Genomic DNA, 27,997 nt, shown 5'->3' with positions numbered 1-27,997 from the left:
TGTTTTGTTTTTAAGGGTTTTACGGCACTTGCAACACATTTAGGTCATATCAGCGCAAGAAAAAAGGGAGAATTTGGGATAGCAAAAAAGTTCTAGAATTACAAATAAAGCACCCAAGAAAAGGTAAGACAAAGAGGGATGGTACAAATAGGGAATAGGTGTATATTCCAAGAGCATCAATGTACTTAGTTTGAGATCACCTAAAAGTTTCATCCAGACACGAGCACAGGTCCTACTAAGAGGAATACACTCAAATGCTTACATTATAAATTCAAAACAACAAATATAATAATACATAACAGAGAGATGATCTACAAGGAAAAAAATATATCTCCCAAAACAATAACTAGACATTTGACTGTTTCCCTCTCAGCCAGGGTATCCGACCAGGGCGAGGACAAAACCAAGTAATCTCATTCCAAGACAAAGACAAAAAGCAAGTTGGAAAACAGATATATGGAGATAGCAGACACAGAAGGTACCTCCTTGCCCACTATGGGAGGTCAGGAACCCCATCCAGCTTGCAACTTCTCTATGTATTGCCAGATATCTATAAGGAAAGCTAGAACTTGTATTGTGTGGTTATATTTGAATAAAACATTGAGTTAAGCAATAAAATATTATTATATAAGGTTTTTAAAAAAATATCAAACTTGAAATTTTACACCAAATACATCTGTATATAAATGAACTTTTGAAACCCAAATGTCCAAATTGACATACCTAAGAGAGATTCAAAATATCAAATTAATGCCATTTCTACAAAAAAAATCGAAACAATGTCTGTAAAACTATAATTGTCCACAGTACATTGTTCAAATTATTTTTTTAAACCTCATAGAATACAATGAAACATATTTCTATGCACAATTTGAAGTCCATCCGAAATGAAGTAAAGACTCTAAGCTTGACAGATAAAAAAACTTATTTTAAAAAGATTAAATTAGATTATTAACATCTTACATTGGAAAAATACTTACTGATACTTTTCCCAGAGTAGAGAGTATGTTTGGGATAGCCAGGGATATTTTGGTCATCTTCAGAGGCTCTCAGGCTTTCAATTCCCTTCATAATGACCCGCTGCTTCTCAGCCATAGTCAGGAAGTCATCCAGATCATCTGAAAATGCCATCATTCAAGAAAGAGTGAGAGAAAGAGAGATTTAGTGAAAAATTGAATGTGTCCAGATAATGTATAGGGTACCCCCCAAAAAAGTAACTGCTGTTAGAGAATCTATGAAACAGAAATGAGTTCACTAATCTAGAAACTATTTTAATATATGATATAAACGGTTTATAAATATGTTTTAAAATTTATATTCCAGTTTGATCTCAGGGGTTAAAGTTATAGCTATTCTAGCAAACCCACACGTTTTTTAAAACCCCAGGTGTGAAATCGTTTTTTTTAAAAAAAGTATTGTTTATTAGTTAAAAAGTTAGTCCCTAAAAGTCCAAAGGCCCACAGAGCTATAGAGAATAAGTGTAAGTAATGTGATCACACATTCTTTCCTATGGTAGTCCATTACATATACATAAATCTGCATATCACAAAAATCATCCTGATGAAAGGTATTATAACTGCATGATTTGCAATTATTTCTTTCTTTGGAAATGGTGTATGTGTGTGTGTGTGTGTGTGTGTGTGTAAGGGGGGGGGGTAATCTTCAAAGGAAGATATTAAAGAAATATGGGAGGCACACCTGAGTTTTGGAAGCCATCAATATCAGCCAGACTTAGCTCTCTCATGACTCCATCAATGTCAGGCTTCATGATTTTCATCTCCTCTGCTCCAATCAATAATCTCTCAGTACTGGCACTGATATATAAGATGGTTGTCTGGTCATAAAATATGTTTAAAGAATTCGAAATAAATAAATTGACAACACAAAATTCACAAATTAACGGACAATTCAGGGTAAGGTTGAAAGTTGACCAAAAAGATAGAATTGTAAATAACAGCACTGTCGACAATTTTACCAAACTTTTCGGTAATTTAACAACAACAACAAAAAACAACAACAACAAACAACAAAAAACCCTACCAATTTTACAATTTAGCTGTATGAATATGTGTCGGTTCTATGGTTTCTTTATAAAGTACATTGAACACATTCATGATAATGTATGTATCAAGTCATTCTATATCACTCTTATGATTTATTACTCTTTGCATTCAGATTGTAGAAATAAAAAGAATTTCTATTAACTCCACAAGAAATAAGGTACAGCTGAACCAAGCTTACAGTAATGAGTGAAATTTCTACAACTCTTTAACAACAAGATTTATCAATTTCAAGAAGACAGTTGTGAGCAAAAATTATGATAACTCTACTACAACAAATGAATCCATCTGTTTCAAGCTAACAGGACTGAGTGGAATTTTAATAATGACTCAATAAACCAAAAAGGTTCACCTGCTTTGAGCTTACAATAATGAGGTGAATTAGTACTAATAACTCGAAACAAACATGTTTACGCTGACGAGTTGGATTTCTAATGGCAAATCTACCTTGTTGTGTTCCACATAGTTGGTCCTAACTTGAAGTTCTGCCCCTCTGTGCTGTTTGGATGCCTCCAATTTGGCTGTCAGCCATTCTCTGGCTGCCTGGTTTGTGCCAGCTGCAAACTCCAGAATCACATACGGCCTGAAAGTAATAACAGCAATGTATCTTCACTCGTCAGTGGCAAGACTGATTTTTTTCTTTTTAATTATAATTTTTCCCACCATTTATCTGGTAATTACTGCAAATCTAAGCGTTTTCACCAATTCAGCAGTATCAGTGTTGGCACTCAGGCTTCTTCAGAAACACAAAGATGCCAGGGTCGCTTCAATGTTAATGTTTTGTTGGTGAAAGCAGTAACACATGATGTCAGATTAGAGTACAATCAAAGTCTCATAAAAAGCCTCAATACTACACAGTATATTGGCTGTCATCTAGGATAAATCAATGATAATAGAATAGCAAGAATAAAGACAATGCATTAGTGACAGTTTAACTCAGAATACATTTTAAATTAAAGTAAACTATACAAAGCTGTTTGGAGTTGTTGAAAATGAATAAGCTAATTCCCTTCTTAAACCAACTAAAACAATTATCAAATAGTAACAAGAGGTCCAGAGAGATGAGAGTAGAGGGTGTCCTTGCATCTCAAATGATTTAAATATGTTTTATATTGTATGCCTGTATTAATTGTATTAGTTGTATGTCTCTGTCAACAAAGAACACCCAATGTCATCTGAGGCTAAAATTGAAAATTGCGTTCATGTTTTTAAAAAGCTTAATTGAATGACGATAAGACTGAACTAATCGTTATCCATAAGAAACAAGCTGAAGTAGCCTACTTGTTAATGAGATCAACGTCAGATCAACCACTATTCACAATCCTCACTGATTATTTACCCCAAGGAAAGACTTTAGATTTAGTAGTATATGTTGAGACATTGAAAAGGCATAATTTGATATGTTCTGCCCAACTTGGAAATGGATTGAGTATCTCCTCTATATAAATGTACATCCCAACACTAGTATTTACAAGGGAAAACATTGACTTGTTAGGGCGAACTATTCTGCCACATCTGTTTTATTCTCAAAATTTGGCACTTTCAGATTATTACATTTTTAACCCCTTAAAAAAAATAATTGAAAGGTAAACACTTTGGTAATAACAAACACGTCAAAACGAATGTTAAAGCATGGCTAAACCAACAGCATGTAATTTTTAAAGCACTTAGTATATGAGACCTTACTAAAAGGGTGAACAGCAATAATTAAGCAAAACAGGGACTTTATTGAGGAATAGGGAATTGTTCTTTAACTCAAGGTATGAACATGTTATTTTGTCATATCTTATTTGAGCTACAAACCCACCTGCATGACTTTTGACTGATCTTTTTAATTCTAGAATACGGTAGTATGAAGTAGAACAAGATGTGTTTTGTTTTTTTTTTATATCATAATTATCATCATTTCTGTGGTAACCCTGAGTATTGGGACCAGTCCATATAGTTTTTATAATTTCTTCCTAGTGACAGATTTTTTTTAAATTCTAAGAGCAATTGATGGTAAAGATCAAGATAGTGACTTGAGATGAATTTGGGCATATTTGTGGGAGCCCCAGTGTTATGTCCTTGGGTAGGGCTTGATACACATTACTCCTCTCGATTCAATTATGAATGAGTACTTAGCTATAAGAATGGTGGAACAGAAAGGATGTTTTACATGTGAAGTGCACCGTATAAAAGAGGTAAGTGTGGCACAACAGTGTGGTCTTTGCTTCGTACCCAGAAGGTGCTGAGTTAGATTTCCCACTGCACTGTGTGGCTTAACCCATTCCTTGTCTGCAGTGAACACAATTCACTTTTTTGTCCTATCGTCTGGTGAACTTTATTCACTCTTCGTGAATGTATCACTGATGGTCTGATCTTTCTCCTCTTTCTCCTCTCCCCAGATTGTTTTCTCTCTCTATCTATCTCTCAGTCCCCCTTTTCTTCTCTCTATCTTCCTTCCTTTATTCCCTTCCTCTCAAAACTGATTGGTTGACACTTGTCTTGGAGACAAACGCTGATTTATCACAAAACAAAGTAACCCTATTCATTCTGTCTCTAAACTTTGAAGGGCTAATCTGTAGCTTGTGACTTCTAGAAGAAAAAAAAAAAAAACACACTCTCATAAAATTCTTCAATTATGCCAATAGAATCGACAATCATATCATAAGAGTTATTATCAGACTGAGTCCTCATAGACTCCCTAAAGGATCCTTGTAGATCCCTACGGACTTCCTACAAATGTATGTCACGTTGTCCGAGACCATCTCGTTATCCAGCCAATATCTCCCAGTTGTTCCAAGAAGTGAGCATTTGTTTTGGGCTGCCCTGTCGACCACTGAGCAAGTGCGATAATGGGAAAAATGCCTACACAACCACCATCTAGGACAAAGATAAGGAACCGAACAACCAAGACTATTATAACCACAGGGGCCATGATGACAAAACCCTTTTAATTCTTTTTTTGGTACATATTTGATCCTTTATTTTTATTTACATAAAATCTCAAAACATATTTTCTTCTTAGCGTTAGTCATTGAGAGTTCTCCTTTTCTTTGGGTGGGATCAGAATTTAAACTGAGTACTATTACTATTAGGTTAATGGAGTTCCATCCACCAAAAATCTTCTTTGCTGTGGTTCTATATGAACAAGCACCGATTCCGTGCAGTTTAGTAAACATGTGTTGTGATTGGTCGGTAACAAAGTGATATAACTGGGAGGGAAAAAAGTTTTTTTTATTGGTTAAGTGTATGAGATGACGATGGTCAGGTATCAAGCATTGGTATCAACTGCCGATTATTGTTATAACAATGACGCTAAACAGGGGTTTTACTATAAAGTACATCACTATTTTATGGTTTTTGTTACTTAAAACACTTAGCAATAAAATCGGGACCTGAAGTCAATGGGGGTTGTTATTCAGGGGTGTCGTTATCCAGAGGTTGCACTCTATGTGCAAGTTTATTTCATTTCATTTTCTGAACTAAGCTACTTACAAAAAATTTGGGTCATCTGGCTGTTTCCATGGGGCATTGTCCTTTCCTGTAGAAGACGCAGGTGGTGGATCCACCTTCTCCAAAACATTGGTCCGAAATGTTGCCATAATTTAGATTACAACAATCTATGAAAATATACAGAAAAAAAAAATTGACAATGGGGATTGTTGCTATTTAGTCTTCTATCTGATTTTGCTGTTGTTGTTACAACTAATTTTGAGTATTTTGAGATTGTGCTCTTGCAATGCAATATATAGTATGTCGTGTAGGTCTTTTATTCATTTATTGAGTTGTGTATACTGAGCAATATAAGTTATTGAGTCATCTTATTGAGCTAGGTGTGTGTAAGTTACAAACAAGTAAATTGTTGCTTGTAAATGCTTGTAAATGATGCCAAAAACGTGTTTCCTTCAGATTTCAATATTAATACATGATTTTGGGTCATTTAATTTTATTTAACTAGCATTATGCAGTTGCTTGGTGGGTCAAAAAAGAAGAAAGCTCGAGTCAACATAGATATCAAGAGACACCCATTTTTCCAACGAGAGGAGTAAATATCTCAACATTGACAGCAAACTTTTGCCTTCTGACCATTAGATATGTCTGCATTATGTTTTGTATTTCCCTGTATAGCATGTTGGTGAATTTCATGATCTAGGAGACTGTAGTTAACTTTGTTGAATATTTGGTAGAATTCAAATCTATTGCCGGCCTCATCCCCCATGGTCCAGAGATCAGCTTATCAACGGCGATACAAATTACCTTGATCATCCGAGAAATATAATAATAATATGCTATTTTTAATTTGATCCTTGCCCTATGGAATATATATTTGTGATGTTATCCACAAGTCCAATGTATTTTTCATGAATAATTACGACGGAATGTGAGTTGATTTGAGCAATTGAAATTGTATTCCTCGCTCAATATATTATCAAACAATGATGAGTTCCCAAATTAAGCAATTTTGCACGGATTTTACATCCGTGGAGATAGAAGACAATATGAAAGGAAAATGAGAATCGACTTTTACTTTTACTTTTTATTGTTATCTCCTCGTCATATATTACATACTTTTAACTACCGGTATAAATCAAGGGAGCTAAAATTGCAAACATCAGCAGATCCCATAGGAATCCAAATAAAATATAACGTAATCTTTCTTTCTTAGAGATTGTATTGTGATTGTGGTCATCGTCATAGGTAAGGAATGTTGTGTTGCGATTTCATTCTTCTTGTATTATTATTGCTGATCTGCCTCGCCTCAAAACACAAGGAAAAAAAAAGAAACTCGCCTGTAATGGTGACGTTTGCATGTATTAAAGAATTTCACTATTTACTCAACTCTGTATCGTAATGAATTAGTTTCTGCTTCACTTCCTTAGGCTTTAGGTACTGTACCTTATCCCTAGCATAACCTACCTGAACACCCGTCTTCTTGTTTTTAATCACACACTACACACACATAGGCGACACACACACACACACACACACACACACACACACACACAGTAGAATCGCGACCTCAACCTCTTGAAGTACATTTCCGGGTTGATGGGTCCACTTAATTGAAACAGCACAGTAACGCAGTAATCGTTCCAACTAAGCGGCGTTCCAATTAACCAATTTCCGCTTGTGGCCTCCACGGGAACAGTCTATATCTTATGCATGAGGGATATATTTATGTAGTATGATGGTTTCATACTTCTTGTATTTTTTTAATAGCACTTTCTGTTATGGTCTCCTTCTATTCGTCTTGCGGTATGCTGCGCGCCGTCGCACATACCACGCACATTTTGGTTGCGTGGGGAGAAAGGATAAAACTAGTGGCGCACCTCGCTTCAACGTCATTCGCCTCCCGACTCACGTTGAGGGCAATTCTAATTGAAATAAAACTATTAGATAGTAAGATTTAATAGTGTGTTATTTCTATTTCTTTATTTGGCAGTGTCGCCCCTTCCTTAGAACCAATCACGACCCTGAGCATTGCGCGAGAGAAAAACTCAGCATATCTCTTGCGTAAAATAAGATCTTGTTTTGTTCTATCACTCCTCTTCATTCATCCCAAGCCTCAAGAAGCCTGCCACGCTGCCTGCCAAAATAGCGGCACTGGCAACTACATCTCATTTTCAACAACAGAAACTACACCTCATTATCAAGAAATATCTCGCCACCAAACCTCTCAGAACAACTCCATACATCTTCCCTATCAAATCTCTCTCATTTACTCCATCGACTATATTACACCTTCCCCATTAAAAACTACACGTAACTTGAAGAAAACTACAAAGAGGCTTCATTATTGTATGTACCCCCTGCAACCCAAATAACAAGATACAAACAATAACAAGATTATTACATTGGCGCCCAGCGTATGGGAAGGCCCGACACTGTGAAAATAAGGACCGCTTTGACTGTGCAATAGATGATAGCGATGTTGGCTGCATAGTAACCAAGAGAGGGCATCCGATGACAACCCTAGATAACAGTGATGACAACCCACGCTGAGACAAAGAAATGAAGTGAATGATCTGATGTGCGGTGTTAATCGTATTTTCTCTCAACAGTGAAAATATTATGTTTAGAAACATTCTTTACATCAGGCCTGATAATTTTATTTTATATTTCCTTTCATTTTTTGTTGTGTGTTTTAACGTGTCATTGTATTTCATTTCTTTTGCCTTTTGTTTCGCTGCCCGGTCTGATCAACCGAGTGGTGAGACATATTTGGTGTAAATTATTTACTTATATTTTCCATCCCCCCCCCCCCCCCCCAACCACCTCGAGTACCTCGTCGTCCCCTCTCCACGTGAATATTTACCTCGTTTGTTTGCTTTTATTATTATGAATTTTTAATTTGTATTTTTTCTCTCTTCCGTTACATTTTTCTCACTATGCTCATTTTATAATTGCTCCATTTATTTGTTCTTGACGCTTTGTCCATGCACGCAAATTTTATAGTGATTTTGTTTATGTTTATTTTGACTTGTACCTTTCTGGTCTGTGGGCAGTACCATGAAATTGATAACATATGTTTGCGTGTGTCAAGCACTTCACTCACAGCATGAGTGCTCAGAACACTTATCATTTTGTATGTTATGATCAGTAGAACGTAACCTCCAAGTAAATGGAAATAATAATACTTTTCCATCTTTCCTTCTTTTGGAAGACAGTTGTTAATGTTAGGTCATACTTTCTGGTTGATTGCGCGCACTAAGACTCGCTGACTGGGTTAGGTGTCAGACATTCAACAACTCCTCTCTTTGCTTTTATCGGATATCTCAAGTATTGGATTCCAAGTAAATCCGGAAACAAGCCCTTCTGTCTCCCCTTTTCTCCTGCCTGCTATCAATTTCAGACAGGACTTAGTGGACTTAGTTGTTCTTTTGTCAGAGACGAAGTGTGACTTTTGAAAATGCATTTCTTTGTTTCGGGGCTTAGTTGGAATTCCCGCATTCCAATTTTCTCCCCTTTTGGCTGTTCATTTCTTAATTTTATTTTACTTTGTACTGACATTCACCATTCTACGCGCCCCTCATCCACCTCCTACCTCCCTCCACTCCCTCTTCCCCGTCACTCACTCATCACTTATTGTTAATCACTTTTGCAGTCCTTACAACCCCCCCCCCCCCTTCTCTCTCTCTGTCTCACTACCTGTTCCCCCCCTCTCTCTCTCTCTCTCTCTCTCTCTCTCTCTCTCTCTCTATCTATCTATCTATCTATCTATCTATCTATCTATCTATCTCCAACGCTCTAGTAAAATAGCTGAGTCGATTCAGAATTTGATCGACGGCATCGCTGCTCTGTCGAATGAGCAAAGAATGGAATTGCTCAATGCAGTGCAGGAAACAAAGAAAACGGAGCAACCTGTCAATGTCTCAGCCGTTAGAGCTGACGCTCCACGACTTTCCACCTTTTCCGGGGATGACGGGTCCCCTTCTCATTGCTCCTTTCTGCAATGGAAACTGGAAGTTAAAGACCTCCAGTGCTTTAATATGTTCTCGGACCGCATCCTTGTGGCGGCCATGAGACGCTCTCTAAAGGGTCTACCGGCCGACCTCATTCTTCAGATGGGGGAGGAAGTGACCTGCGATGCGATCATTCAAAGTCTTGATCGACTTTATGGTAATATTTTGCCTTCTTCCGATCTCTTGCAAAAGATTGCCATCGCGTCGCAGGTGGAGAATGAAGCAGTCACAGCTTGGGCTGTTAGGCTTCAGGCCTTGGTGGCACAGGTGTCAGGCAAAGTGCCACCTCTCATTACTGCTGAAGGTGGAGCGGACATGTTGAGGTCTCGATTTTTTCACGGGATGTTAGAGGGACCCGTGAAAAACGCCCTCAAATTCAAATACGACGCTGGAGTCGTTTTTGAAGAGCTCCTTGTAGCAGCTCGTGTCGAGGAGGTGAGAGCAAGATCAAATGTGGCAGTTGTGTTAGTAGCCGGACAGGTTGCGACACCAGAGAAAACTGCAATTGCTCGGCTAGAGCAAAAGGTTGAGAATCTTGCTGACTCCCTTCGTAATCTGCGTGCTCCATCTTTTCGGTCCAGAGCTCCAATTTCTCATCAGCGACAAGGGGTCAGATGTCGGTGTTTTAGATGTGGTGAGGAAGGACACCGCCAACGCGACTGCCCTTTAAACGCACAGAGCCAAAACCAAAGGGGCGGGTATTAGGCTCTTTTCAATGTCAAGGCCCTAAACAGAGATTGATTGGAGAAGCCAATGAAACTCTTCTTTCACTCAATGGCTTCGAAGCAATGGCTCTGTTAGATACAGGTTCCATGGTATCTTGTGTCTCGGAAAGTTTTTGTTTGAACAGAGGTATAAAAATCGACCCATTACATTCTGTTCTACATGTTGTTGGGGTTGATGGCTCCAACATCAAGTACCGTGGAGTCTGTGAATGTGACTTGACAGTGCATTTCTGTGCTAAAACTTTTCCTTCCCTCTTTCTTGTTGTGCCGGATACTCGCTACAATTCACGTGTCCCTGTACTTGTCGGGATGAATGTCCTTAGAGAGTTAGTACCGGCTCGGAATATTCCATCAATTCCCTCTGGGTGGCATATGGCTTTGAATGCCATACAAAACCATTTGAATGTCACCAGTGCAGATGGACCCATAGCTTCAGTTCATACCATATCTGAGGCGACGTTACAACCTGGTGAAATTAGAATGTTGCCTGGTAGACTGAGCCGTTCCCTTGATACGTACTGCGACGTAATATATGAGGAAAACGGTACATGTATCCCAGGCGGTATTCAGGTGTCACCAACATTCACGAGGTTGCGGCCAGTGGATGGTCACAAAGATGTGCATGTCCTTGTCAGGAATTCCTCATGCAAACCTGTAACGATTCCATCTCGCACAAGTATTTGTTCTATACATGTGGCAAGCATCGCGACCCCACAGAATTCGTCTAAAAATTTAGACTCGGATTCTGACCCAGTGGAAATTATGCTCAATAGCATGTCGTCTGAGTTTGATAACTGTCAAAGGTCACAGGTAGCACGTGTTTTAAACAAATATAGGCACGTCCTATCACAGCACCACCTTGATCTTGGCCATACAGACATAATTAAACACCGAATCAAACTCACAGACGACACTCCTTTCAAAGATAGACACCGACGCATTCCCCCTGCAATGGTCGAAGAGGTTCGGAAAGAAATTTTGGAAATGCTTGAGCTTGGCGTTATTCGTCCTTCTCAAAGTTCCTTCAGTTCTAATTGTGTTCTTGTTAGAAAGAAGGATGGGTCGTTACGCCTTTGTATCGACTATCGCAAGCTAAATGCACGGACAGTGAAGGATGCCTACGCCATACCACGGATTGAAGAAACTCTTGACGCCCTCCACGGCTCAAAGTATTTCAGTTCCCTAGATTTAAAATCCGGTTACTGGCAAATCGAAATGCAGGAAGAAGACATTCATAAAACAGCTTTTACTGTAGGAAATTTAGGGTTTTATGAATGCCGCAGGTTACCCTTTGGTGTCACAAACGGAGTTGCCACTTTTCAGCGATGTATGGAAACATGCATGGGTGATGCATATCTCACCGCCTGTCTATTGTATCTAGACGACATTATCGTCTTCAGCCGGACTTTCAAAGAACATCTCGATAAGTTGGATCTTGTTCTAAGCAAACTAGATGCAGCTGGGTTGAAATTGAAACCCTCTAAATGTAACTTACTGCAGAAGGAATTAAAGTATTTAGGACACGTGGTATCCGAATCAGGAGTGGCATGTGACCCTGAAAAGGTATCTTGTGTAGAAAACTGGCCAGTCCCGCAAACATCTAAAGAACTTCACAGTTTTCTTGGATTTGTTGGGTTTTATCGCCGCTTTATACCCAAGTTTTCAGCTGAAGCCAGACCTTTGCAAAATCTCCTGAAGGACGCTTCGGAGAAGAAAAGGCCCGTGAAGCTCGCTTGGGAGTCGAAGCACCAATTAGCTTTTGATAAAATGAAGCAGCTAGTTACAAGTGCACCTATTCTGGGGTATGCAGATTACTCCAAGAGCTTTATCCTTCACACTGACGCCTCATGTGATTCTCTTGGCGCGGTATTATACCAGGAGCAAGATAGAGTCAAGCGTGTAATCGCTTACGCGAGCAGAAGTCTGACAAAATCAGAAAAAAATTACCCTGCTCATAAGCTTGAATTTCTAGCCCTCAAGTGGGCGGTGACCAAAAAGTTTTATGATTATCTCTATGGCCATCATTTCACAGCCTACTCAGACAATAACCCATTAACCTATGTCTTGAGCTCGGCAAAACTTGATGCTACTGGCCAACGATGGGTCGCAGCACTTGCCGACTTCAATTTTGAAATAGTTTATCGTCCTGGAACTGCTAATCGTGATGCTGACGGCTTATCCCGTATCAAATGGCCACAGCGGTCTATTGACGCGGATGTAGTTCAAGCTGCGTTGTTTGCGGTAAGCAGTGACCTAGAAGACACGGACGATGAAAAATGTGACAAAGGTGACAATGAGTACACCACCTTGTTTAGTAGTAGTTCTATTGACTGGGCAGAAGAACAAAAGAAAGACCAGTCGATAGTTCAGACTATCTCATACCTTTCTCAAAAGATTGGTCTTCGTTTATGTCAAAAGGATGCACGCATCCTTCTGCGCACAAAGAAGAGACTGGCCATTCGAGACGATGTACTCTACCGTAAAAGACAGGAAAACGGCCAGGATATTTATCAGTTGGTACTTCCTAGTCATTTTAGATTCAAAGCTATGGAGTACTCTCACGATAAGAATGGACATCTTGGGATTGATCGGTCTCTAGATGTTTTGCGACGAAGGTTCTATTGGCCGAGAATGTGTAGTGATGTCCAGAAGCATATTGGCCGATGTCAAAGATGCATTTGTCGGAAAGGCGACACATCACAGACTGCACCACTAGTTTCAATTAAAACAACTAGGCCAATGGAACTAGTCTGCATGGATTATCTCACTGTTGAGCCATGCTCTGGTGGTGTGGAAAACATATTGGTCATAACTGACCATTTTACCAAATACAGTCTGGCCTACCCTACTAGGAATCAAACGGCTCAGACGACAGCAAAATTACTGTTTGATAACTTTGTGGTACATTATGGGTTTCCTGAACGCCTCCATTCTGACCAAGGTCGATCTTTTGAAAGCAAGGTAATACAGTCCTTGTGCCGAATGGCGGGCATCGCAAGGTCGCACACCACCCCGTACCATCCTCAAGGGAATGGGCAGACTGAGCGATTCAATCGTACTCTGTTAGGAATGATGGGAACTTTAACTGCCCAACAAAAATCAAAATGGAAAGATTTTATTCCTCAGCTTACCTTTGCCTACAATTGTACAAAACATGCTAGCACTGGTTTCTCGCCTTTTTACCTTATGTTTGGTCGAGAGCCGAGGATGCCAATAGATGTTGATTTTCCGCTAGCATATGGGCAAGAAGATCAGTCCCAAAACTATCCAGATTATGTCAGCTCCATGCGAGACCGCCTGGAATACGCACACCAAATTGCTAAGGCTAACACAGACAAAGCTCAAATTGTGCAAAAGACAAACCATGATAGTCAAACTAAGGGTGCAAACCTTTCAATTGGTGACTGTGTACTGGTTAGAAACCTGGCACATAAGGGGAAACACAAATTGGACGACAAATGGTTGTCTGATGTATTTATTGTGGCCAGTCAGCCTGATAACGATATCCCCGTGTACACAGTCAAACGAGCTGACGGCAAGGGTAAGCAAAATACTTTGCATCGCAACCTTCTGTTGCCATATGATTGTGACATTACTCTTCGCAACTCCCAGTTGCCTGGTAATACCGAACCTTTGGCAAGCACTAGTAAGAATAAGCGGGCTGCGCATCGCGGTGGTGGACAGGAGTCCGCTGATTCTTCCAACAACTGCCAATTGCCTGTAAATAGATCACCGTCTGTTATGGTACCAACAGACTCCAGTGATCATGACGATTTGGTGATGGTATTGCCTCAGGATAAATTTTCCCATGATGACGACGTCCAGACAAATGTTTCTGACATAGACAGTACTCTGGACGGACAAGTCAATTTTGACGACAATGACAACGACAGTCTGGGGTCCTTGGCTGGATCAGAATCTAGCGAAATGCCTGATCGGCCCCAGAGACAGAGAAGACGACCGAATTGGATGACCTCTGGTGAATTTGCTATGGCACAGCCATTATTGGAGCTTAAATCCAGCATAGCGAATGCGTCATCAAAATTCAAATCCCGAATAAGACATATGATGAAACTTTAATGTCAAGAATCATGACATGCCACTCCTGTTGTTTATGATTATTATTCCTGATAGTGTTTTTTTTAATAGATTGTATATGCACCAGATCCTATGCAGTCTTAGGTTTTTTTTGTCCTGTTCATTATTTATTTTTTCTTGGATTGTATATTTCATTGCTCTGTATTACTGAGGTCATTTTTTTATGTAATGTATATGTCTGTATTCCATTATGAGCGCGCATACATGATTGCATGAGCATTACAATAATTGCTATTTTATTAATTGCTATTATATTATTATTTTTTTAATGTATATTTTCCTCTTTAGCTGGGATTAGTTGCTTATAGTTTATTAAGAAAATCGGGGACGATTTTTGTCTTGAGGGGGAAGTATGTAGTATGATGGTTTCATACTTCTTGTATTTTTTTAATAGCACTTTCTGTTATGGTCTCCTTCTATTCGTCTTGCGGTATGCTGCGCGCCGTCGCACATACCACGCACATTTTGGTTGCGTGGGAGAAAGGATAAAACTAGTGGCGCACCTCGCTTCAACGTCATTCGCCTCCCGACTCACGTTGAGGGCAATTCTAATTGAAATAAAACTATTAGATAGTAAGATTTAATAGTGTGTTATTTCTATTTCTTTATTTGGCAGTGTCGCCCCTTCCTTAGAACCAATCACGACCCTGAGCATTGCGCGAGAGAAAAACTCAGCATATCTCTTGCGTAAAATAAGATCTTGTTTTGTTCTATCACTCCCTCTTCATTCATCCCAAGCCTCAAGAAGCCTGCCACGCTGCCTGCCAAAATAGCGGCACTGGCAACTACATCTCATTTTCAACAACAGAAACTACACCTCATTATCAAGAAATATCTCGCCACCAAACCTCTCAGAACAACTCCATACATCTTCCCTATCAAATCTCTCTCATTTACTCCATCGACTATATTACACCTTCCCCATTAAAAAACTACACGTAACTTGAAGAAAACTACAAAGAGGCTTCATTATTGTATGTACCCCCTGCAACCCAAACAACAAGATACCACAATAACAAGATTATTACATTTATATATAATAATAATACAATGTCCGAAATTTTATTTTCTATTCTTCATTACATTTAACATTATATGTGTGTTGTCATGCTGGTAGAGTAAATAGAAAGGTCACATGACTTTTTTTTCTAATGTCAGGATAAAGTGTGTGTATGTGACCAACCGTCGATAACTGGTATAGTGGCGGAGTGGACATGATACCACAAAGTAATTTTAACTTTAAAACTGACCACCTCCAGCACCACCACTACCATCATCATCATCAGCATCAATTTCTTTACTAACTCCATCACCAGTAAAAGTACTTCTACCAATTTAATTCAATTTCTATCAATCTCTTTTGCTGTTGTTGATATTCGTTTATATTGTTTTTCTTTTTATATTATTTTGAAAAATATTATTTTAGTGTTCGTTCTGGAAGGCATCCGAGATTGCTAAGGCTAATATCATGATAAACAAGTCCATTGAGTTTAATTATTTTCTTTTAAAGCGATATACGATCAAATCAGATGATTGAAGGAATATTTCTTTTTCTTTTTATTTTTTTTTCATTTTTCACACTTATTTCACCTTTATGAAACCACAAGGTCTTAAGACATCACTTTCAAATCATCGGGAATGTTTTGCACCCCCCCCCCCCCCCCCCCCCTATCCCGAGCAAGCAACTGTTCCACTGTGTTTCTCTAAATGCCAACCAGCTCAGCAATGCTCCGTCTAGGATAGGTTTGGTCTCAATAGGACCCGTTCTAGAAGTTTGTGATTTTTTAAAGGTTACAATCTTCGCATTCTTCCATGCTATAAAATTATAATAGAATCGGGAGAGCAAGATCAGTATTTATGGAATCTAACGTTAAGTACCGCAGAGAGTAGAAAGTTGGGTTGAACTGTGACGACCGACCCGCTGTGGATGGAAGTCTGTAATCGAAATCGTCATTTCAGACGGTCAGTTAAACATTTGACATGTTAAAACTTTTTTTGCGTTTGCCATCGGAAGGCGACTTTCCTTTGATCCCCCCTTTTTAGCCAGAAAGAAAAAAAAAACTTTTTAATCCACAAAAATCACAAATATGAGTCTGATCTTAAAAAATAAATATATAATAATATGTCAAAATTAACAAAGTCCACGCGTAGCCTACATGGCTCGGTTTAGCGTTTACTTACAAAAATATATTTGTCTGTCCCCGCAGTTTTCCGCGGCCGCAAATTTCACCCTTGGCCGCAAAAAGCCGCAAATTTTTATTTGGCCGCAATTTTTGCCGTTTTTAGGCTAAATCAAAGGCTAAATTGACGATTTTTTGTTTTAAAAAACAACAAAAGCTATGAAAAATTGTGAAAAGACGGCGACTTTCAATGATAGCATCCAAAATTGGCACTAAATAACGGACAAACATGTCTAAGCCTAGCCTCCCACCTCCATGGCCTAGCCTAGGCTATAGATAGAATGCGCTTGGCCAAGGAGTTCACAACATTGCCATCCGGAAGTATAAAGGACCAACACACAAACTCTGTGTAACCATGAACGTTTATAGTCAGGTTAATACAGTTTAGTGAGAACAACTCACAAACGCGGATGGCAAAAACAATAACAAAGGCCTGAGTGACGTCATCTGCATACTATCTATTGGAGATCCCAAGATTTGTTTTTCGTCTCTTTTTCCCCATGTTTTTCATTCAAAAACCCATTAGGCCCATATTGAAATATAAAGCAATAATAATAATGCTCAAAATTGGATAGTAAGTCGAGAATACAAATTTAATGTGTCCCCATTGGAAAATGGATTTTGTTTCTCTTTCCTTGTGAATACTTATTTTTTTCCTCTCCTTAATTAGTTTTTCAAATTATGATTTTTTATGCTATTGTTCACTTTGATGTCCCAAATTTTAAGAAGCTAAATAGTTAATAAAATATTTTGATTACGTCCTTCTTCTTTTTTTTTTTTACTTACTTACTTACTTACTATTATTATTATTATTATTATTATTATTATTATTATTATTATTATTATTATTATTATTATTATTATTATTATTATTACTATTATTATTATTATTATTATTATTATTATTATTATCATTATTATTTCAAACCATTCAAAATATAAATAAATTCATGTTGACATGTTGTGACATAAATAGTCTACAAAATGCCCTATTTGTGTCAATTTTTTACCGTAGGCTACATGTTGTTTTAATTGTTTGATTTTTGTAAAACTAGCGGAAAATTTTTGGCAAATTTTTCTATTTTGATGGCAAATTTTACCATTTTTTATGGCAAATTTTGGCGTTTGAAATGGCAAAAAACCGCGGGGACAGTTTATAAATTATTGCATTCAAAAATTTTACTTTTAAAAGTTTAATTCTTTTCCTAAGAAATTTATCACATTTATCATTTAAGTAAACAAAATGTGTTCTATTAAAATATTTTTCATGAAATGAAATTTTATTTTTAGCCACAAGTTGCACTTAGTTTTCATGATATGATTATAATTTTTCATGATTTTTTCCATGTTTTTCATTCAAAAACCCATTAGGCCTATATTGAAATATAAAGCAATAATAATAATGCTCAAAATTGGATAGTGAGTAGAGAATACAAATATAATGTGCCCCCATTGGGAAATGGATTTTGTTTCTCTTTCCTTGTGAATAGTTAGCTTTTTCCTCTCCTTAATTAGTTTTTCAAATTTTGAATTTTTTATGCGATTGTTCACTTTGATTTCCCAAATTTTAAGAAGCTAAAAATAAAAAGTTAACAAAATATTTTGATTACTTCCTTCTGTTTTTACTTACTTACTTACTATGGCTATTATTATTATTATTATTATTATTATTATTTTATATTATTATATTATTATTATTATTATTATATTATTATTATTATTATCATATATTACAAACCATTCAAAATGTAAATAAATTCATGTTGACATGTTGTGACATCAATATTCTACAAAATGCCCTATTTGTCTCAATTTTTTTTTACCGTACATGTTGTTTTAATTGTTTGATTTTTGTAAAACTAGCGGCAATTTTTTTCTATTTTTCTATGGCAAATTTTGGCGTTTGAAATGGCAAAAAACCGTGGGGACAGATTTGTTCTGCAACACAAGCATGATGAAAACGACGTGTACTACTTTCTTTTTTGTTCAGTCCAATAAATAGTGGTCTATTACAATTGATAGTATGTCAAGACAGTGGGTCACATCTCTCGTTTGTTGATTTTGAAAGAGAATCAACACCAACGTTCTCAACTTTCCCAGGATTGTAAATAAATCAATACATATTCTCAATACATACTCTTACAGCGTCGCCATATGTTAATTGTTATGGCCCTAAGCATAATTCAAAGACCATCTGTTCTAGATACGGGGTCGAAGCTATCTTGACACTGCGTCAATTCACACGTAGGTGCTAGGCGAGATGGGCCATGTGGTTTGACCGCCATTGTTAACGGGCACACATAACCGACCTATTTAGGAATTGTTTTTAAGGGTTTTACGGCGCTTGCAACACATTTAGGTCATATCTTACTTACCCGGGTTCCATCTCTTTCCAGAGGTCGGATGTCATGGCCTTCCATCCTTCACGGTCCATTGCAGCCTCGTTACAGTCTGCCATGCGCCGTCCTGTAGTTTCCTTGATGCCATCTGTCCAGGATTTCCTTTGTCTTCCTCTGCCTCTCTTTCCTTCAATTCTTCCCTCCATTATCCTTTTTTCGAGACTATCATGTCTTCGCATATGTCCAAAATATGACAGCTTTTTGTGCTTCACAGTCAAAAGAAGTTCTTTTTGTTTTGGCCCATTAGGTCGAGGACTTCGATGTTTGTTTTTCTTGCTGTCCAAGGTATTTTCAGCATTCTCCTGTACGTCCACATCTCAAAAGCTTCAATACGTTGTTCTGTCTGTGCGGTTAGTGTCCACGTTTCACAACCATAAAAGAAAATGGACCACACATAGCATTTGGTGCATCTCATTCGTGTTCTGGTGGAGATATTTGTGTTGGTGAGGATTGGCTTGTTTCAGGAACGCATTTTTGGCCAGCATTATTCGTCTCCTGATCTCTTTGTCAGACTTTGCATCGGATGTTACCAACTGCCCCAAGTACGTGAACTCCTTTACTTGTTCCACTGGACACTCTACTATTTCTATATCTATGTCTATGGGCTCTTTCTTTTTTGTTATCACCATTGTTTTTGTCTTCTTCGCATTCATGACCAGCCCCTTTTCTTTACTCTCTTCGTTCACTTTTGAAAGTAGCTTCTGTAGGTCTTCCTTACTTTCCGCCAACAGGACAGTATCGTCAGCGTAACGTAAATTGTTGATGTTGTGGCCACCAACCTTCAACCCTTGTGCTGTTTCTACTTGCCGAAAAATAGACTCTGTGTATAAATTGAACACGCAAGGAAACATATCAGCGCCAGTAAAAAGGCAGAAAATGGGATAGTAAAAAGTTCTAGAATCACAATAAAGCATCCAAAAAAAGGGAAGACACAGGGGAATTGGTTCAAATAAGAAACAGGCGTAGATTCCAAAAGCACACCATCAAAGTACTTAGTTTGAGATCACTAAAAGTCTCATCCAGACACAAGCACAGGTCCCCGCTAAGAGGAATACACTCAAATGTTTTACAAATCATACATAATATAAAGAAACATAATGCAGTGCATAACAGAGAGATGATTTACAAGGGAAAAAATATAATCTCCAAAAACTCTAACTAAACATTTGACTGTTTCCCTCCCAGGGCCTGGACAAAACCAAGTAATCTCATTCCAAGAGAAAGATAGAAAGCATGTTGGAAAACAGATATAGGTGGGTAGAAGACACAGGAAGTACCTCCCTGTCCACTATGGGAGGAAAGGAACCCCACCCAGTATTTAGGAATTAACAAGATTGCAAGACGCTAACAACGATGACACACAGAACACGATTTGTCTCAAGAAAACCACCAGTGATAGCCAGGCAAGGCCAAATCCTGGAATATTATTGGTTCCTTGTGATTCACCAACTCCCGTGAGAAATGCATATAGACAATAACAGTGATCCATCTCGCTCTCTCCCATTTAATCTGCTTAGCCCTCACTGCCTCTATAGGGAACTCGAAAATTCTACATAAAGAGAAACATGTGATGAACTTACATTGTGCTATCATTAATTAATGCCAATTAAACTAGTGTGTGTAGGAGTGATAATTAATATTGTGTTTCGCCTGGCCGTAAGTAGAGACAACCAAAAATAACAGAAATCAATAACTCATGTTTATTAACAGTAATTGATAACTCGTGTTATTATAAAATATTAATTCACTATCTTTATCTATATATTTATATATATATATATTATAATATATAGTATTATGCCTTCCAACTGAATGAATTACAGTACATAAATTACATTTACTAATGTGTTATCGCTAATACACGATAGTTGTATTCATTATTTATATGCATTGATTATTATTCTCTCATTGATACATATCTTTCCCCATCCCACTGTTTTTTATGTGTCCCGTTAATTACTGATTAACACACGTAGACCAGTGGTGATATCCAGGGTATTAATTGAAATCCCTCACAACACCACTATTCATAAGGAATATTAAAATGTTGCAACCTAGTCAAAGATTTGCTCCGGTATTTTCACAGATCGGGTACCGACCAAACATACATCGGGTTACCGGCCAAACATGAATCTGGAGAACAAGCAAACATCCATTTGGCTACAAGTAAGTGATACATAGTGGAATCTTACAAGCGATCCACTGAGACTACTGGAATGGAACGGCTCCTGTCCCACTAACCGGAAGAAACCTTAGCGCCGCCACCAGTCACATTTAAGTCAAGCACACTTACAAAGAAAAATGAATAGTTGTGATACGGGATGAAAATTAAATACCCATAGCCTAAAGTTAATGAATTAAAACCAGCACTATTATTCTTTGGCTAATTACGCGTTAACTTGTTATTGTATGAGGTAATTCTGTTGATTTATATAAAGTACTTCTTCCTTAATGTGGATTAATACTTACCTTCTGAACCTACCTATCCCTATATAATGTGCCAATAATCTACCACTACTTCTACTACATATTTATTTAAACCTAAAACATTCTCTTACTATCAGTCAAGTTGTCTGGAGCTTTACCCGACTATAACAGGGAAATCATAGAGTGGCACCTGATAGCTAAGTACCTATATGGGGAAACTATCTGACTCCTATCTCTCTACTCCTACTTGCCACTCTCCTACATAGACGTGACATCTTGAAGCCACAAATTATCAGTCAACCGAGAAGAAAGGGACGGCCGAGAGACATAGTACGTTTAATTATGAAGAAAATAGAAGGATATTATGAAACCACCCGGAGAGAACTAGAGAGGACGACACAGGTGAGAGTCGAATGGGGAAAAAAAAATCGATGGCTTTTGTTTCACGGACAGTCCAAAACTTTTTTTAGCAAGGACTATCCCGCACAAATCTTTGGGCCTCTTTTTCGCTCACGAAGTGCCCAAATTCGCGACAAAATATGGGACGAAGCCGTTCCGTACATGCTATTTTAAAAAATTATTTACCAAGCTGTTTATCAATGAATATGACTGAAAGTTGGCACACAGTTAGAAAAGAGATCATTTTAGATTATGTCAAGTGACAAAACTCGTACGATTACCAGAAGACCGTTAAAAATAAATTTTTACTCTTTGGAGTACAATATTTCTAAAACTACAAAGAGGAGAGATGTTGTCGCTCATAAGGTTTTATATATATATATATATATATATATATATATATATATATATATATATATATATATATAGATATATGTACATTTCTTCTATTTATATTTCAAATTTCATTGGCTTATGATAAGTACTTTTCCCGTATTCTCACAAAACATGAACCCAATTTGCATTTCAATGAGTGAAAATATGGAGACGGCCATTTTGCTCCACCATCGCGCGACACGAAAATGACGTGAGCGAGGCAAGGCTGCCAGATGGCCAGACTTTAACCTGACCAAATTCGACTTCAAAAGTGGCTAAATAGAAAATCATATGGCTTTCACTATTAAGACTGGCCCACTTAAATGAACTAAATTTTAACAAACAGAAAATTGAATAGACTAGAATAAATGTCACTGAGACAAAAATAGATGAATAAAATTTAATAAAAGTAGCAAAATTATATATTTAGCCACACACGTGGCCATCTGGCAACCTTGTTCGCGGTGACTGACGACACAAATCCTCGCGCTCTTTAAAAAAATTAAGGCATTGTTTCATTGTTATGTCATAGGGATAGTAGATTAACTCTCTCTCCTCTCTCTCTCCCCTCTCTCTCTCTCTCTCTCTCTCTCTCTCTCTCTCTCTCTCTCTCTCAAATAAACACTAGAAATAACATAAGCCATGGTCTCACGGGACTGATTGATAATAATTTAGCAGGCATTTTTCGTGTTCCAAATGATCAATATTATGTATATTTTAAAACAAAATTAAAGTTGACCCTAGCCATACAGCTCTAAAACTATACAAAGAACTTTTCTGATGTCTTCATCATATTTTCTGATAATTTTGCCATAAAATTGCCAAGTTTTAATATCTTATTCCAGTATTAAGCGAGATACAGCCACAAACCAGAATAAAACGCAGAAAAAGCGTCCCATATTTTCCGTATTTTTTTCTCTTTGTGAGTCATCCAAATAAATGACACATTTGAAACTGCATAACTGTTATATATTAATGGATTTCCAAAATTCAAAAAGATTTTTACTCAGTGGAGATAGGGCTTTGATTTAAAAGTAGTATTTCCTACAAAAATATAAAACAAAAATGTTCATAGTCATTGCTACTTTTTTTTAAAAAACGATATACCATGGATTCACCATGCTCAAAATCCATTTTAAAGACCACAAGGAACTAAATAAATATTCATTTCGTGCGATGAAATTGCCTTCAATGAAATCTCACAAATATCAGTAACTGAACAATATAGTCACGTGCTCGTTCACATCTGAACTGAATGGGCTAAAGCCAGATAAATGCCATACTAAAGTACACAACGCCGAGGCCAAATGTTTGCAATCAGTTACCCATCTTGGCGACTGATCACGCCAAATATCGTTTGATTGTAACAAGATGAAACATAGTAACTCTGATAGAAACATTCATTGTGGTAAAATACCTGGGTGATTGAAAACTAAAACGAACAAGCAAATAACAACAACTTTAGTAACACTTTTATTTAAATAGCGCAGCGCCCTTTGCCGAGGCATCAGAGCAATTAATTTACAATAGCAATTAAATATTTTCACGGTCCAACTTGTATACCTCAGCCAGCTTGTCCTTAGCTCACAGCTTGGCACATGCACAAAGGTTATATAACCATATAATAATAATAATAATACTAATAATAACACTAATAATAATAATAATAATAATAATAATAATAATAATAATAATAATAATAATAATAATAATAATAATAATAATAATAATAATAATAATAATAATAATAATAATAATAATAATAATAAAAGATTAACTTTATTTATCCACTTCTGGAAATTTACATTGGGTATTGCCGACGTGCACTTATTTGCAGGTCTGATAACCCAATTCCTTATAGGCTCATTGTTGTTATGGAAATCTTTAAAAATGACACCATTGGTGGTTTGGGTGCCCCTACAACAGCCAGGGATCAGTCTGGAAGTGGTCAACTCCATCCGCCAACGAAGCCACCCACGTGATGGACCCTACATTTAGCTGTTGGAGCTATCCCTCCCAGTGGGAACCACAAAAACCACCGACTGGTGGACCCTACACTTGCCAACAATAGAAGAGTCCACCAGACAATTCAATCCTTGGTATCCCACGGGGTCCATGTTTTTACACGCCCCCTAAGATCCATAAGGTCCAGGAATTGACTGACTCCCCACGTGGAAGGCCCATTGTATCGACTATCTCGTGTCCCATCGAGAAGGTATCGCAGTTCCTCTATGTTGATTTCAACGTATAGTCCTTACCCTGCCATCGTATATCAAGGATATTAACCATGCTCTGTGTCCTTGACGAAATTCGATTCCAGGATGAACGTTCACGGCTGATTTTCACCATGGATGTGAAGGCATTGTGTTCTTCTGTACCGCATCAAGAGGGACTGCGTGCCATTAGGCACTTTGTCGGAAGCCATCTTACGGTGATCAAGAACGAAACCTTTTGTTCATCTACCTCTTCCTGACTCAAAATTTATAAAAATATTATTTAAAAAAAATAATAACACAGCATTTATTTGGCGGAATATCCACTAGACGTGCTCAAAGCGCTTTACAAGGAGTCCCAAGCCAACAGCAATACTAAAAATGAAGGACGAGACATGACGCCTGTCAGGCGATGTTACAAATTTTTTTCTCCGACAAAGACAACGAACAGCCATCTACTCATTTTACACCTGAGTACGGTGAGAAAATGTGAGTAAAGAGCCTTTTCCAAGGACTCAACTCTGCGCCACTCAGAGCGGGTCTCGAAACCTGGACCTTCCGATCCGAAAGCGAAAGTCATACCACTAGACCCCATCACAGAACAGGGAGGGGCACTGTTCTGTCGACCACATAGCCTCACTATTAATTTAAATTTATTTCTAATTTCATCAATTTTTGGAGTAAAAACATAGTTCTTGGTATCAAACCTATAGTAAATTTGACGCTGATCACGAATCCGACGTCATAATAGCGAAAATCCGAAAAAAAATTGACCAACTTTTTATATTGTCACGCCCCCGATCGCTGATCGCCTCGAAAAATATTAAGCAAGACGAGCTTTGCGAGCGACCGACCGACCGTCCCTCTGCTCGTCGGCCAGGTATTTGGCCACACACATTGCGTTTTCACTCCGGTTTGCCTGATCGGCGATCGACCCTCGATCAAAACTGAGCGTGTATGGAGCCTGGAAACGGATAGTCACCGCAACTTGTTATATCGGTCATTTCATCCGGTGAAGTGCAAAAACTCCATCCCATTCAGTCAGATACTCCGCTTGCGGAGATTGGAAGATGATGAATTTGAGCTTCAACGTGATCGCATGTTCGATTTCCCTGGGGCACGGGAATCGGGAATATCCCGAGAGGCTATTGCATACGGCTATGCGGAAAGCCAGCGAGTCGAGAGAAGCAGCAACAAGGCCTCTCAATCTAGGAAGAAGGAGATGCAGCATCCCATTTTTGTCCTCACGCATCACCAAACACAAGGGACCCTATTGCACAATTGTGACCCTCCGACTCGAAGCGGTATTAAGTCGGGATTTGGAAAACGAAGAAAACCTGTTTTAAAGTGGAAATGGTCAAAGTTATCAAATTTCAGTTTTTGGTTGTTTCAGAAACTACAATCATTTTTCTACATGAAAACATAATAATTCAACATAAACAATGACGATAAGTTATATAAATGTCAAGTTTAAAAATGCAACTATCAGTGACACATTCAAAACGAGAGTTGACTTTCTCTCAGAGAGCCAGCCTTTCCAAAGCTTAGTAATACCGAGTCTTTTTCTCCACCAATAAGATGTAAGATATCACAGCAAAGGGCGTGTCTTTATCTATCTCAGAGAAAGCATGGCTGTTTCCACAATTTCATGGTTCAACCAATAATGAACTTTAAAAACTGTAAACAAGTCTAGGTTTTTCCCTGACAACCTTACAAATAAATGATTCTGATTGGTCAACGCTCATCACATGCGCTGTGGCTGTCGGCCATAATGCTCGGGGGGATGCTTCATGATGTCAGCATGCGTGTGTTACATATGTGTGTGTTTGTGCATTTTGATACACACCACCTGCTATCATGTCTTTTCTAGCTGCATTTGATCGAGGTGAAGGTCCTCCTTTGTCCCTCTTTTTTTTATTCATGAAATTATAGGACACGCTAAGACTTATTAGGACAACAGTTGCCTAATCTTACACGTACAGAGATTGTTGTAGGATAAACATTTAATTTTAAGTACAAAAGCAGAATAATAAATAGAGCCTTCAACAATTAATGAACTCCCGATGGAAATACGTGTAACTAAAAACTTGAGAGATTCAATAACATGTTTTCATGTAAGTCACTACACAATAAGCCCCACCCCTCCTCCTCAAGCTGTCATCTGACTCAAAATGGAAACAATGCAATGATTGATTTGACCATCCCATTTCTTTAATTGCAATCTCATTGGTCAATATGTTTCCAGTTGATTGACTATGACTTACTTTGTAACAAAATGCTTTCTTTAAACTATCCCTACAATTCTTTGCTCCGCCTCCATCCCTTTCTTCATGTCTACCTCTCCGTCTCCCTTTTGTTTCTTTCACACACACACACACAGACACACACACACACACACACACACACACACACACATATGCAGGTTTCAATCTTTATTCTATTTCCCTCGCGTCCTCTTAATGCAGTCTCTCTCCCCTCCCCCTCTCGCTCCTCTTTTTCTCTATCTCCCTCTCTCTCTCTCTCTCTCTCTCTCTCTCTCTCTCTCTCTCTCTCTCTCTCTCTCTTTCTCTCACATGTGTGTGTGTGCGTGGGTGTGTGTGTGTATTTTACTCTCTCATTCTATCTCTTCCTCTCTAATCCTCTTTCTTGATAATTCTTTCCCTGCCCACGCGGCTTCACGTAGTTTCAAAACTGTACTTTCAAATTATAAAACCTTCTTTAACTTTTGGTATTTTGAAATCGTATTTTCTCTATTAAATAAGACAAAAATTTCACATTATTAATTCTTATTTCATTGATTCTTTATTTAAATATCAAAAATTCTTGAAAAAGTGAGCAATTGTCGGCATTTTTTTTTCAACGTGTTTTAAGAACATCTTACATTATAATGAATAACTACAAAAGTAATAATTGGATTGTTTCAAAAAAATTTTATGTACATTATTAGATGTATAATCTAAGCTCATGCCAAATTTCACTATTCTCGTCAAATGTTCGATGCCCGTATCTAAGGAGTTATCTTTACCCATTGATTTGACTGTGCGTGAAAACGGTGCCTCACTTCAAAGTCGATTTTCTCAAAACTAGGTTTTCACACTCTCCCTACTTCAAACGGTCATATCTCGGCAATGAATAATCACAATTGTATAAATTTGGTATCAAATTTTAAAGCATAAAATAAGCTATGATTGGGTACCAAAAACCCAAAATTGAAAAATCCGACTTAATACCGTTTCGAGGCGGAGGGTCACAATTATTATGGGATCTCCGGGAGAGCAAAGACGCCCACAGCGTTTTCTCAGAAACCCCGTTGGTAGCATACCGACGGGAACGTAACCCGAAGGACCCGGTGTCACTTTTTTACGCAACCACGCGCAAACAAGCAAAACCACGCGCAACCAAGCGAAACCACGTCCAACCACGCGCAACCACGCCAAACCACGCGCAACCACGCCAAACCACGCGCAACCACATGAGCCAAATAGCGCAACCACGTATGACAATCAATATACTAGCGTGCTCCGATAAAACACATAGATCTATTTCTCAAAAACACAGTTGACCTCCTTGTCAGAAGCCGCATGGAGCCCATGCCCGTGGATGGGCCTAGATCCAGGACATGCATGCGACCCCCATGCACTTCAATCTGCCTGACCACTACGATGTTCAGTGT

General features: G+C 38.1%; 2 protein-coding genes across 25 annotated transcripts in view; one reads left to right on the top strand and one right to left on the bottom strand.

The window, feature by feature from the left end:
• The window catches only part of LOC144977087 (anoctamin-10-like), a 37,485-nt gene extending 30,445 nt beyond the window's left edge, over positions 1-7,040 (bottom strand). For 5 of the 24 annotated variants that reach the window (XM_078921874.1, XM_078921866.1, XM_078921871.1 and 2 more), the window contains exons 1-5: positions 6,836-6,972; positions 5,541-5,665; positions 2,508-2,643; positions 1,699-1,834; positions 981-1,118 (exon numbers count right to left, since the gene is read on the bottom strand). In XM_078921874.1, coding sequence (XP_078778000.1) covers positions 981-1,118; positions 1,699-1,834; positions 2,508-2,643; positions 5,541-5,647 — 517 coding nt within the window. In that variant the 5' untranslated portion in view covers positions 5,648-5,665; positions 6,836-6,972. Of the gene's footprint in view, positions 1-980; positions 1,119-1,698; positions 1,835-2,507; positions 2,644-5,540; positions 5,666-6,573; positions 6,657-6,835 lie in introns of those variants that run through there. The other 19 variants (XM_078921870.1, XM_078921850.1, XM_078921858.1 and 16 more) reach the window with 16 other exon arrangements.
• LOC144977089 (uncharacterized) overlaps positions 6,631-27,997 on the top strand; it is a 71,834-nt gene continuing 50,467 nt past the window's right edge. The window contains exons 1-2 of the mRNA XM_078921881.1: positions 6,631-6,743; positions 20,997-21,076. The gene's annotated coding sequence lies outside the window, so the exon portion shown is untranslated. The remainder of the gene's footprint in view (positions 6,744-20,996; positions 21,077-27,997) is intronic.

Source organism: Berghia stephanieae, chromosome 7 (assembly GCF_034508935.2).
Source record: "Berghia stephanieae isolate SIO BIC M18660-M18661 chromosome 7, UCSD_Bste_1.3, whole genome shotgun sequence".
Classification (NCBI taxonomy): Eukaryota; Metazoa; Mollusca; class Gastropoda; order Nudibranchia; family Aeolidiidae; genus Berghia; species Berghia stephanieae.
This window is presented reverse-complemented; position numbering and strand designations above follow the sequence as displayed.